Consider the following 14,381-nt stretch of genomic DNA (forward strand, 5'->3'; position numbering starts at 1 on the left):
ATTTAACCATTTTTTAGACTTACATGACTTTCTCATTATAAAACCCCAAACCTATGCAAAAACGTTATATCAAGCAATTTGGAGTCATGATCCCGGGATGGCACCAAGTCCAATTTCAAGTTATTATACCAAATAGTTAACGGGTGTAAATGTGCACTATTCATAAAATATAGATGAATTGAAAACATGAAAAAAAATAAGTTTCATGTAGAGTACATTGCAGGGGAAATAATCCCCAAATCATGCATTGAAACATTGTTCTTCCCCACACTTCCAAGACTACCCTTACTTATGTCAACAACTCCTCGCATTATTATTATTATTTTTTTTCTTAATTTTGACATGACAAGTGCAAGTGTACTTATCATGTTAGTTTTTTTCATGGGAAAGTTGTGTTTGCAACCAACTATTTGAAAGTAATATGACAATCAAACTCCAATAAATTGAAATATGAGATTTGACTGTCAAAAGAGAAAATATTATCTTTCTCGTGTATTTTTTGCTGACTCCATTTTATACTCCTAGATTGCCCTTCCATGCCTCCATGTCAGTTGCAACCTTGTCTCCATACCAATAACCATGTCACAATAGAGATTGAAAATTTAAAAAATAGAAAAATCTGAATTTGAAACCTATGAAAAACCACTTGACTTGATAACCGGTTGTTATTTCTCTAATCTGAAACCTTTATTCTCTTTGATTCGGGAGCATATCTCTCTCTCTCTCTCTCTCTCGGCTTCATCATCCACGCAATCCCGAGACCCATCTAAAATTTCCCAATATTTGTCTCATTTGAGAGAAAAAAACCATTAATCCACAAGTCCAACCTGCATGTTTCTCTCTTGTCCACATAAAAGTGCAACAAAATGGAGCATTCCATCTTAAGAATGTCCGGGTAAAAGATGATTTCAAGAGGCGCATCTATGATTGTGAATCTACTACAATAGCTCGTACCCGAACAAAAAACTGAAATCCAAAATATTGGCTTCGTTAACAAAATATTTCTTCCTATCATTGAGTCGCATTTTGCCCTAACCCTAAATTGAAATTTGAAGGTAAATAATTTATATTTATTGTTATTTAGTTCATTTGTTTGAAATGGAACACATCAACAATTTTGGAGTCGTTGATGGACTTTAACTTTTGTGTTGGGTTGTGGAAATCATATTATTCCTAAATAACCATATGACCTACAAGTCGCATTGAACTCAAATGGAGCTTACAACATATCCGGTTGCAAATAACATTGTTATTTTAGAAACTTTACCTTAGGTAGTACCTTAATAGCCCTTAGGTACTACCTTAATGTACCTTAGATACTACTTTAATAGAGGTTAGGTACTACCTTAGTTAAACTTGGGTACTACTTGTTTGAAACCTTAGAACTTTAATTGTGAACATTACTTATTTCATTTGTGACCTTTAGAGCATGTTATTATGTGATTATTTAGAGTGTGCTCAATTGGTTCACCTTTCTTGTTTTGGGCAATTTAGGAATATAAAATGGAGTTAGCAAATAACGAGAAAGATAACATTTTATCCTTTGACAATCAAATCTCATATTTTAGCTTATTAGAGCTTGATTGTCATATTACTTTCAAATAGCTGACTGCAAACACAACTTCCGTATACCTCACCTTCTTCACTTTTTATTTTTATTTTTTATTTTATTTAATGTTGGTTACACATTTTCTCATCAAACCTTTTTTTATTTCATTTTTTTTTCACTTTTTCATCTTTTCATCTTTTAATTATCTATAAAAGTTTTAAACACAAAATAATCATATGATAAATCATTAATGAAAATCAATTTAGAGGTTTAGGAGATAAGATTTTCTATAGCCATACTAAACAAAATATTTATTTATTCTTATCACATATAAATTGAATAAAACCATTTTTATCATATTATTTTATTATTATATTATTTTAAAATTAAATTTTTTTTTATGTGAAAATAAGAATTAATGATCATGATTTTAATTTTTTTTGCTTATGGTTTTAACATAACAATGATTTTAACCTTTTGCAAAGTTAAAATGTTAATTTTCTTATTAAAATAAAATAAAAATTTGACCATGGTTCTAACCTCATCCATAACCCAAAGAAGGGTGATGTATCATTCTTTAGATGTGATACATCTTATAGATATCAATGGTACTTTCTCTGTACACCAATAGTACTTTCTTTATATATCATGATACTCTCTTTATACAACAATGTTACTTTTTTTTTTAATAAAAGCAGTACCTTATTTTCAAGTGTTAGATACGAGGTATTTTAATCTCTGTCACAATAGATGTGAGTAGGTAAACAAGTGGTTCTAAAAATTTTAACCAAGCAAAAGGTTAAAACCATGGTGTACAATTGGGGTATGTGTGTGTAATTATGCAATTTGAATGAGCAAAGATGCACAATTTAAATAAATTAGGGGTGCACAAAAAATTAGAATCATGGTCAAACTGTTTTATTTTATATAAAAAAAATGTAAACATTTTAATCAAACAAAAATTTATAATAATATGATAAAAATATTTTTATTTAAACTACATGTGATAAGAATAAATAAATATTTTGTTTAGTATGAATATAGAAAATCTTATTTTTTAAATCTCTAAACTTATTGTCATTAATGGTTTGTTATATAATTATTTTGTGTTTAAAGCTTTTATAAATAATTAAAATATGGAAAGATAAAAAAGTGAAAAAAAATTGAAATTAGAAAGGTTTGATGAAAAAATGTTATTATTAATCAAATGTATTAAATTTGATTTTTTAATGTGCGGCAAAAGGACATTAAAAAAAATAAAAAGTTGTGTATCATCGTAAACCCTAAACCCCAAGGCTTCCCAAGAGGAGTGACGGCAGAGTCCTGGCGGAACACAGCGTTGCTGCGTTGTCATGGCGGCCACGGCGTCCACCACCACCACTATTGCAAGGCATTTTCTCTTCCCTTCTCTTCTCTCCTTTCTTCTGATAATAATATGATAATATCGGTCCCTTTTAGCTAAATCTGAAGCTATTTAACAGGCGATTGAGGGCATTCAAGAGATGGATGAAGTCACAGGGCATAGACTGCAGCGACGCCCTAGAAATCACGCATTCCCTCGACCAGGGCATCTCCGTGTACGCCAAATGCGACCTGGAGGAGGGCGATGTTGTGGCCACCATTCCCAAGGACTCGTGCCTCACTGTCAAGACCTCTGGTGCTAAGGACATCATTGAAGAGTATGGTTTTGAGGGTCCTCTGGGGCTCTCTTTTGCCCTAATGTATGAGATTAGCTTGGGCCATGCCTCTCCCTGGGCTCCCTATCTTCATCTCTTGCCGAATTCGGAGTCGTTGCCGTTGGTCTGGAGCCTCGATGAGGTTGATTCACTTCTTTCTGGTACCGAGATCCACAAGGTGAGATTTGTTGAGTCGTTTGTGTTCTGGTTGTAATTTTGACGTTGGATTCAGATGTAGGTTTATGGTATTGACTTCGTGGGAGGGTTAGAAGTGAAAATCACACTTTTTTAGTCATAACACTAATAGATTCTTCTTAAAATCATTTCTGGACAAAAAGGGTTACAGATTAAAGGCATTTCTACTAGAATCACTTTCGAAGGTAAGATATCTAGGTATTGAAATTTTGATGTTGCATTAACCACGACTTACCTCAAAAGGTTTAAGCTTTTGTATAACGGATCAACAATGTGTAGAGAGATGGGCGCTACTTGATGCCCTCCTTAAATGTGGCCTCCTCCACAAATGCAGGAATGAATAAATGAAGATATTCAAACCCAATATCTCTATAAAGTGAAACTCAACCACCCACTATGTTAAACTCCCACATAAGCTATCTGTATGCCATATGGTACTGACTAGGACTGAATGCCCTACCTCAATGGTGGTCTCCTTTCACATATTGGTTCAACAAATGGGGAAATAAATAGATAAAGATATCTGATCTAAAGTTATGATACCTTGTTATATTATTCCTTACCATAATGGACCAACTATGTGTATAAAACTGAGTGACACTTATCATCCCCATTATACATGTATCTTCTTTTACCATATGGGTTTAATAAATGGATGAATAAACAAACAACGGGATTCTAATCCCCCGATCCTCATGGCTACCGGTTGCTTCAAAAGCTTCACTTTTTGGAGGTTAACCAACATTGTATATAAGGTCAACTAACTCTTAGCAAGATATATGCACATAATAATTGTTAAGGTAGTACATTTGATTAACGAAGATTAGAGAATTTAGTTGATTAATAAAGGCTAGAGAATTTTCCATTGCTATTTATCATCATCTATGTAAACAAGAAAATTTTGTCATCAAAATTTACAAGTCTGTGCCCTGTAGAAGTAATGAAAGCTAAAGTTTCAAGTTGGTGACTGTGCAAATAAAAGTGCATTGCACAACCTATGAGATTTTAGCCTTCTGATTTTCCACTTCTTTTCTGCTTTCGTTGCATTGTTTTACAATCTGTTACTACTGACACTTGTTTAGGGTATGATCATTTTAGTTTAACAATTCTTCTCCTTTTGTTATTTTGGTACACTTGTAGGCAGATAGTGAAAGAAGATAAGGCACTTATTTATGATGACTGGAAAGAGAACATTCTACCCCTTATGGATTCAACATCTTTAAAGCTCAGTCCAGACTTCTTTGGTGTTGAACAGTACATTGCTGCAAAAAGCCTTGTTGCATCTCGATCTTTTGAGGTAGATGATTACCATGGGTTTGGGATGGTTCCTTTGGCTGATCTGTAAGTTGCTTTCTTTGCTGCCCATTTTATGAGTATACCATCATTTAATTGGGTCATTTGAATCTCACATGATTGACTATAGATCTGATTTGTTTTTATTCTTTTATTTTTGTGGGTATGGTTTACGGTTTACCATATATATATATATTTTAATAGGTAACTTTTGTCCCCATTGGGACTTGAACCTGGAACCTCCAACAAACCCTCCCCATCCTTTTACCACTTGAGCCAGGCCTCAAGGGGCAGTTTACCATATATTGATATGTATGTACTTAATTGGACTATTTTACATGGAAATTTTAATTTTTGTGTTGGGCATAAATTATACTAAATTCAACATGAAGAAACACTGACCAAGTATTTGCATTAGTTACCCAAGTCCAACTATGCAGGGTTAAGCTTTTCTGTTTCCCACTGTTACTGAAGTTACATTTTTGATAGACAGCCTTATGTAAAAATTTTGGTTTCAAAGCATTATTTTATGGTTGTAGTATTGCATGCTCATATTATGAATTTATTAATAATAGTTGTCATCATGCAACATAGAGGGTGGGATCTATCTTTCTATGCTCAACTGATCAGTTCTTGCTATAGTTAAAGCAGAAGGGCTCAGTGTAACATTGATGGAAGCCTAGTTTTCAGAAACTCTTACCGTTTCTTGATCATTCTCAAGTTTATGTTCTTGTCTCTTGATCTCTTCAATTTGTGTATTTGAATCTATTTTCTCTGTGTAACCCATCATTTACTATGTTAGGGTCCCATCTTATGATATCTTCTAGATGAGAGGAACTGTATTAAATTTATCATACTTGCAGTTCACCGATTATTTAGGACTAGGAGGTCTAGGAAATAAAAGCATCACTCCTCTTAAGGGTTCTACAGAATTGAATTTTAGCAAAATCATTTTATAAATGGAGATTTATTCTTGTAGCCTTTAGATTTATCACTTGATCAATTTTCAGAACAAGAAAAATTTCCATACTGCTTCATAATGGAAGCATCCATGGAGTGAAATAGTCAGCATGGAATGTAGCAGGAGAATGACCTCCAATCTCCTTGATAATTGTTGTCCTAGAGAAGTTAGTTTTAAAAATCCACTTCTTCATGATATCCAAATGAGATTTTCTCCTCAAACATTCTTGTGTTCCCTCGTTCTGGTGGGTCAACAAGTGTCTAAGAAGCATAGTGAAGGCTCCTGCCAACCTTATTATGGGGCAAACATCTTCTGTGGCATTGATCATGAGACATCAAATTTTGAAAAGAAGCAATTTCAATGTTTAGATCTTAGTGGTTGAACAGCAAGGGATGATAAGTTGGTCCACTCCTTGATGGGGGTTGAACTTTGAACAGGACAAACTTGGTGGATTGATGGAGGACGCAACATGGCAAGGAAAAACCATTGGATTCCTCTTCTGGTATTAAGCCTAATAATTTTCTAGCATAATTTTACTCAAAAATGATTCTTTTGCATCTTGGATTCATTTCCTTCAACCCAGAAGGTACATTGTTGTTATCCCTAGTTTACTTCTTCACTTTGAACAGCAGCATCCTCTGGGGTTTTGTTTCTATGAAATTCTATTTCTTGTAAATCCTCTTTTCAAAGGGAAGGATGCTTTACATTGTGTCATATTTTGTATCATTTGCTGCTGTTTTTTTTTTTTTTTTTTTTTATAAATAATTTTCTTTTCTTTTCTTTGCTTCCTTATATAAATTTTCTGAGCTTGGCAGAGAAGCTCTTTTTCTTATCATATGCCTTGATATGGTTTTTGTTGGAGTATCTATCAAATGTGAAGTTGCTTTGGAAAAGCTTCTTCTTCTTTTGAAGTTGGCTTTAATAATTGATTGAAGTCCAATCCACTTAACGAAGATTGGTTGTACCACTGTGCATGTGTTTCTTTAAAGATAAGCACACTGAAACAAGGAAATAAAAGTATAAAATTATTCTTTTTAGTTTTTGCATGGAAATGCAAAACATGGTATTGCAAGTACTTTAAGGGTGTTTTTGCAAGATGCTTTGTCTTTTCAATGCCACGATTAAGGATGTTATTTGCTTTATTGAATTTAGGTGATGCTCACATCTGCCCTGTACACATATAATTACATCGCAGAAGCATCTTCACCCCAGAGTTAGCTTTCTGTTTGTAGATGGATGTGATCTTGCTAACATGAAAAGTCCTTTTATGTTTTCCAGTGGTATATTAAAATATCTCCTTTTTATTAGCCTCAATATTCCTTTCCTTCTTTTGTGTTTTTAACCTTGATAAATGATTTCTATGGATTCCAGCTTTAATCACAAGACGGGAGCTGAGAATGTACACTTTACCACTGAATTGTCTCATGGTGACTCCGATAATGATACAGACAACAATGATGAGGGCAACAATATGAGTGATAATAAACCACTTCCTCAAAATTCTTTCGATGATGGTAACTTGGAAGACCCTTCATATTTGGGGAGTGATTCGATGATTTTGGAAACAATTATTGTGAAAAGTGTCAAAGCCGGGGATGAGGTTAGCATTTTATTTGTTCAGATGTCTCACCCTGGTTAACTTCCTTTCTTCTTATGAAGTCCACACCAGCTTTGCAACCACTAATACTGGATTGCCACATATGGGATGTTTGATTTTGTTTCTCATTTTCTTTGTTCTTTTCCTGTCAGGTATTTAATACATATGGGTCTATGGGTAATGCTGGATTGCTACACAGATATGGATTTACAGAGCCTGATAATCCGAATGATATAGTGAATATTGATCTTGAACTGGTACTTCATTGGAGTTCAGCTTTGTTCTCTGGTCGGCATAGTAGAGGAAGGCTTTCATTGTGGAGGAGGTTGGATTACCATGGATGTGTGAGCCAGAATTCTGAATATTTTGAAATCTCATCTAATGGGGAACCCGAAATTGAGCTGCTGATTTTGCTTTACATAATGTTACTGCCAGAGGAAGCATATAATAAGCTGGATCTTATAGTATCTACTGCAGGAAATTTGAATGAAACGGTGATTTCATTGGAAAGGGGCATGATTCCTTTTGGAAAAACTTCAGAAATAAGCAAGGAATTGTTGCTGACCAAAAGTGTGTGTGATGCCCTGTTGGCACTTGCAGATGCTCGGGAGAGCTTATATGGTTCAAATTCTGTAGATGATATTGATGCATTGAGGAGTTGTTGCATAAGTGATCGGAAGTTATACCATTCTCTGATGTTGCGTGTGAGTGAGAGGATGATCCTCAAGAAGCTGAGGACTTATGCTGCTACTGCTGCTGCTCAATCACACCCAACTGCAAAGGGAACTCTTTCAAGGAAGAAGTTGAAGAGAACATGAAATGCACCACAGACTCAAACAAGGCATTCATTCCATTTCTATCATACTTTGCTTGTGTTTCTACAATGCTGCAATCTGCTGGCATTTCATCAAAGACATGCAGTTTTTTTTATGCTTTCTGGATTAAACATTGCCTTGTTATGTGATTTTGGTTGAAATTTTACCTTTTCCACATCTTTACTATTCTGTACACCCATTATCCCGTTACCTTAGAAGTTGGATAATCTATCTGGGAATATTATTGAAGTTTGTTGAGGTACCATGTTCCATGGTTACAGGATCCAAAGAAGTTTTAAATCCATTCATAAAATGTTCATTTCTTACTTCCAAACGTCTGTCTTGAAGTAAAGTAATCTGGAAAACACCTCATGGCTTTTCTTGTTATTTATATTGCAATTTGATGTCCAATTCATTGCCCAAATGACTACCATAATATCTTCTGTTACTAATACCCATTTGAGAATTGATGTCATGCGGATGGTTTAGATTTTCTAAATCTTCAGCCAGACATTATAGCATTGAGGCTTATGATTGAGCCCCTAGTATGAGAGATAAGACATGTGCCTCTTCTGGTCTTATACTGCAAATTTATGTTAACACCTTTGTTAAATGTTTCATTCACATGCATTTCCTCTTCTGGTCTTATATTACCTATTTAAATTAATGCTTTTGTCTAACAGTTCATTGACATGCTCCAGTTCTAAGTGATGTGCCATTGGTTGGAATTGAATTCTGCTATTGCAGTCCATTCATCTCAGTTATTTCATTTTTTTTCCAGGGTGGGGGCCCTTCTTAGCTCCACCACTGGTTAGAAACTTAAAATTGAATTCTGCTACATGCCTCTGTTGTTAAAACCCATTCATCTCTCAATTATTTTAATTTCTATTACATCTTACCATGGGAAAAAAATATTAAGGAAGAATTGTGAGATATGCTAGAATTGGATGCTTTCTACATATCACACGGATTGCTCACACTGCCGATCAATGGCGATTCACAGCTATCAAGTCACTTCCTCTAGTCATGAAAGGAGAAGATACTGAGCCAGAGACCCTCTTCCATTTGCGTGATTTCTGTGCACTGGAAGATCCACAAACCCAGTCAATGCGGTCCACCAAAATGAAACCATCCATGATTTCTACGGCATACTCGAACCCATGTATAAGGTTTGTGCCAATTTTTTTTTTTTGGTTCTATTCTTTCTGTTCTTTTTGCCTATCAATTTTTTTTTCCTTTATTTTTTGAAAAATTGTGTGAATCAGTTTGGAGAACTCATTCTATTCTTAATGTTTTAGCATTATTGATCCAACATCTTTTAATTTTCATGGAATACTTAGGACATTGCTAAGTGTTAAAACTTAGAATAGCTTTTCTGAGATAGTGAAACCCATGATATACTTTTTATGTTATGGTGTTTCCATCCAGATGGTTCATTTCTTGTTTCTATGTGATACGGGCTTTTTCTTGTTTATAGAGATGCGTCCATGAGACTGAAGTTGTGCTATCATTTTGTTGGCTAGATGTTTAACGATAATGTTTGAAGCATGCTTGTTGTCCATGAGCCTAAAAAAATTGCTGGTCAATCCTAATGCAATCCTAATTTTCCTTAATACCATGAAATAGGAGAGATTAATTATCAAAATAAAATAGTAACCTAGATTTGGTACCCTGGAATGGATGAATTATTAGTAAAGTATTAGAAAAGTGTTATTCTTCTGTCTCTCTTCTTGACAATAATGATTGGCTGCAAGCCAAGAATGTGGTATTGCTGGAACTTGACAAAAGTTATTCTTCTCTCTTTTTGATGACATGATTAACCACTATCTCTCTCTCTGAACACTGGATACCCTGCCACTACTTACCACCCAATTCAGAGAACTCAGTCGTCAAATTGTTCCAGTTGTTAATTCTATTGCTGGAAGATTGTGGAGACTTCTTTTATTATTTTAATATGCTTTCTCCTGCTTGTTAAAAGTGATGGTGGGTGAGAATTGTGATATTCCATAGGGTGAAGGATGATGGTAAGGTGGAATTAGTCATATTAATCCCTTTCTTTCCTATTTTCAGCTCAAGTATCCAAAGCTCCTGGAGCTCCAGGTTAAGGAATTGCTCATGGCATCCAGCTTCAAGTGTGTGAATGATGATAAAAAGCATGGGCTAGGTCATGGCACATGGATCCCCTTCATGCTTATGTATCCAGAAGCGGATATCTTGGTGTGCCAGTTCTCCATTCAGACAAAGAGGGATGGAAGTTGTCACTACAACATGGGAGGCATGGGCCCCTCCCAGGGAGGAAGGTGTCCTAGTCATTGATTCTGGAAGTGCTACTCATAATCTGAGTGTCCATGGTCTTAGAAGTGAATCTGTTTCTTGGGCATATGAATTCAATACCTTGCTGAAAGAAGCACTTTTTGATGGAAGGTAATTGTTAAATGATTGTATTTTTCATCTATATAATTCTGTGCTTTTAATGCATATATACTTCACAAGAGGACGTAAAAACAACCTGCCATAGCTCCGGACATAGGGTTGCCTAATTAATTTAAGTGGGCAAGCAATATATGCCATTCTGTTCTCTGCCAATGATTAGATTACAAAAATGCACTTTACCTGTTCATTGATGTAAATTGGACAACTGAAATTTTTTTAACATATGCCTATTAGGAAACCAAGCCTGGTTTGCTGTTATCAAAATGACTTTTTCTGTCTGAATATTTAACATTCACTGTGTCTTCCAATGTGCTGCTGTTGGATTTGTATGTGCCATTTGGCTGAGAATCTCATTTGTAGGACACCTATGTATGTTTTGTTTTGGGCATTTTTAATCCTGATATTGTTTTAGAAGGTTGTTTGAAGTTATAGCTGATTATGAGTGAATAAGGTTTCTGGTAATTTTTTTTTTTTGTATATTAAATTAGAAGCCATACTACCTTTTTAGCACTTTATAGGAGAGTTTAGAAATTGAAAGCTTTGAAGTGTGGTAACAGTTTAACACTTTGATTTTATTTTATTATTATTGTTTTTAAATTTTTTTTGGGATTCTCTATTTGCTTCTGGATTAAACAATTCTTGACTAGGTAGAACATTTATATCTTATCATTAAAATTAATATATAATGAAAAATAATAACTTTAAAGGTTACTTAAACAAAAAAAAGTATTAAATTTATTATTATTTTTCATGATTTTAACTATAATTAGTGCAAATTCCTCTACTACCACTACTCATATTCATATGAATTAATTTTATGTATTTTTGGTAGACTACACATTATGTTTATGTACTTATATTTAGGGTTTTTTTTTTCCTTTCAAAAGTACATGTTAAGAACATATTAAATATCATTATTAATTATCTATTTCAAAAGGAATATTCATTAAAGAAATTAATGAGGTCAAATAACGGAAGGATATATTGTCTTTAATAATATTATTGTAAATGTTTTTATTTTTATTGTCTATTATAGAAGTTCTAATGATATTGTTGAATGTCGGTTTCATTTGACTTGTTACATAATAGTGATCCATAAGATAAAACTATAGTTTTTGTTTATTTGTTTTTTATTTATTTTTTATTTGGCTACCGGAGCTTTGGGAGTTGTGATTCTTATAGAATTTTAATTTCCCATCATCATAATATGAAGCTAAAAAGGACCATGAATTATCTCTTGGAACACTAGGATAATGTAGGGATGACAACAAGCTAGGTTTGGGATGGTGGGGCACTCCTATCCCACTCCCATCCCAATTATGTTGTTGTCTCCCATCCCCATTCCAAACTCGTGTTGGGACATGTTGATTTGTTCCCATCCCCATTGATGAAAGGATTAATAACCCCATTCCCACCTTGTCTTGAATGTGGATTTTGTCAAATTTAGTTAGGTATGATTAATCCAATGTGGATTTTGTCAAATTTGGTTAGGTATGATTAATCCAATTCATTGCAAAATAATGATATTCTAATAATCTACCAAATATGAAAAAAATCATTTGAACAATTCGCAATAGGATAGAATGAGCAATGAATCAAAGAGAACATGGGTCAACATCAACCATGAATTTAGATCCCTCTCAAGGTCAATATTTGAATCAAGACTTCATCAAATCTACTACTTCAAAGGCTTTCATGTTTTTCTTGAGTTGTGCTCTCAAACAAATGCTTCAAGTTGATGTTTTAGATGATTGTGTTACGTATATTTAGGATAAAGAGAATGGGGAAGCTCGAAGATGCCAATGATGGGTGTGATTGAGTGGTGGATAGGAACAATGTGGCCTATGACTAGTTTGATGCGGCGACAAAGGAGTTTAGGACATTGAGGCTAAAACAAGAGCAACATGGAATTAATTTCTTAGTCTTTCCGTGAGGGAGGAAGAAGAAGTGGCATTGATCCTTGAAATAGGGTTTTATTAGAGGAAAAAGAAAGGGTCATTGGAATTAAGGCAAATGTGAAGAAAGAAGTATATAAATAGTGAGTTTTTTATTTTTTTATTTTTTTATATTATATATATATATAGTTTTGTACTAGTAATTGAAGGATAATTTCATAAATTAATATTTGGGGCGAGGCGGGTAGGTTGTGATAAAATCCATACCTGTTCCAAACACAATTCGGGTTTTTAAAATATTCCCGGACCCATTCCATACTCGATTTTTATATTTCATACCCATTCTAATAGGGGGTAGGGTAGGTTGGGTTACCTAAGTAGCCCACAAAACTGCCATTCTTATGTCAATGTAACCCAAAATTACCTTTTAAGGTTATCTCTTGATACACTAACTCTATATTGCATGAGATAATTCATGACCACCTTCAACTTTATAAGAATTACATCTCTCAATGACTATTAAGTTTAACATTTTTGGTTTTTAACAATAAATGATGATTATCTAATAAGTCAAATAGTTCGATATTGTCATGAACATTGTTATAAATAGACCAATATTTTTTGATTGGATATAAATAGACCAATATGGATGAAGATAATTATAATAATATTACTTACATATTTTCTTAGGGATCCAAACGTGTGAACATACCATCTTGTCACATCTAGTAGGTAAGTAGGTAAGCATCATGCTTTATATTTTATTTCTTTATGAAATAATTGCTACCTCATCATCATTTAATATTTCTACTACTTTTTCTCCTTGATGGAAGGTAATCATTCAATTCAATTACTATATATATATATATATATATATATACTATTCTCTGCAGTAGAATTAAGCAACATAGAATGGTGTTAATGGAGTTGCTCCTGTGTATTGAGGCAGGGCAGTCATTCGTTTTGTTTCATTTTCTGACATTTATATTTACATGTTCGTGTTCAAGATATGAAGACGTGAATCACTATGAAGAGAAGGCACCGCACGCCAGAGAGGCTCACCCATGGCCAGACCACTTCTATCCTTTGCATGTAGCCATGGGTGCTGCTGGCAAAGATGCAAAGGCCAAACTCATCCACCACAGCTGGAGCTTTGGTACTCTCTCTTATGCCTCTTACCAGTTTACAACAGCAGCCAGCTGAAATTTGCATCATCAATCCATGCTGATTTTCAGTCCTTCCTTTGAGAATAAGTGCCCACTCACTCTGTTACTTAATTCCATGTTGATGAATCCCTACTTGTATGATTAATATATTGTAAACCATTATAAGATTGAAACATGTTCTTGGATTTGTCATTGTTATAAGTTGGTATTTGTACTTGATGTTCATTCAACCTCAGTTTGGACTCCGAGAATTTGGGGCAAATGTTATGGGTATATTTGGTTCTTGAAAACTAACTCCATCAGGAAATGCCAAAAGAAAAAAGAAGAAAAAAAAGAGAGAAAATAGTAGAAGAAAAGAAAATAAAGAAAACTAAAAAATGGATTAATTCATTTTATTCTTTTACGTGAAGATTAAATAATTTGAAAATATATAAGTTTTTAACTAATTTTAATTATATCTGTTATAAAATATGAAAATTTATCGGATTATGGGAACTGAGAACTTGTGTGGATGATCATCCATTGACGTATATCTCTATGTGACTTCCTATAAAAGGGAGATATCTTTGAGTTCTAATTTCTCTTTCTTGTTTTCTTCTCCTTTCACTTTATAATTTTACAATAATATCTTATTTTTTTTGTACTTTTTTTTTGTCTAATTATTTTATAAAATAAATAATTTGAAAATGTATAAGTTTTTTTTTTTATTGATTTTAATTATATTTAATTTTTTATCGTAAAATCAAAATATGAGAAAATCCCCATTTTTAATCAAATTGAAAACTTTTTTTTTTGGGTAAC

The 14,381-nt window shown here is 33.6% G+C and overlaps 1 protein-coding gene and 1 pseudogene across 1 annotated transcript; both read left to right on the top strand.

Annotated features, from left to right (window-relative positions):
* The first annotated feature begins 2,835 nt into the window (after positions 1-2,835).
* LOC117918792 (N-lysine methyltransferase setd6) lies at positions 2,836-8,344 on the top strand. Its single transcript, XM_034835686.1, has 5 exons — positions 2,836-2,939; positions 3,031-3,403; positions 4,565-4,761; positions 7,046-7,274; positions 7,424-8,344. The coding sequence occupies exons 1-5, from the start codon at positions 2,902-2,904 to the stop codon at positions 8,087-8,089; spliced, it is 1,503 nt and encodes a 500-aa protein (XP_034691577.1). The 5' UTR covers positions 2,836-2,901; the 3' UTR covers positions 8,090-8,344.
* Positions 8,345-8,473: 129 nt separating this feature from the next.
* LOC117918793 lies at positions 8,474-13,828 on the top strand (annotated as a pseudogene).
* Positions 13,829-14,381: the final 553 nt, after the last annotated feature.

Source organism: Vitis riparia, chromosome 7, assembly GCF_004353265.1.
Source record: "Vitis riparia cultivar Riparia Gloire de Montpellier isolate 1030 chromosome 7, EGFV_Vit.rip_1.0, whole genome shotgun sequence".
In the NCBI taxonomy this organism is placed as follows: Eukaryota; Viridiplantae; Streptophyta; class Magnoliopsida; order Vitales; family Vitaceae; genus Vitis; species Vitis riparia.

Bases quoted from the DNA above. Each gene is read 5' to 3' on its own strand.
- LOC117918792 (XM_034835686.1), top strand. From the start codon at position 2,902: ATGGCGGCCACGGCGTCCACCACCACCACTATTGCAAG. The intron at 3,404-4,564 runs GTGAGATTTGTT...ACTTGTAGGCAG, and splicing joins CTGGTACCGAGATCCACAAG to ATAGTGAAAGAAGATAAGGC. The intron at 7,275-7,423 runs GTTAGCATTTTA...TTTTCCTGTCAG, and splicing joins GTGTCAAAGCCGGGGATGAG to GTATTTAATACATATGGGTC.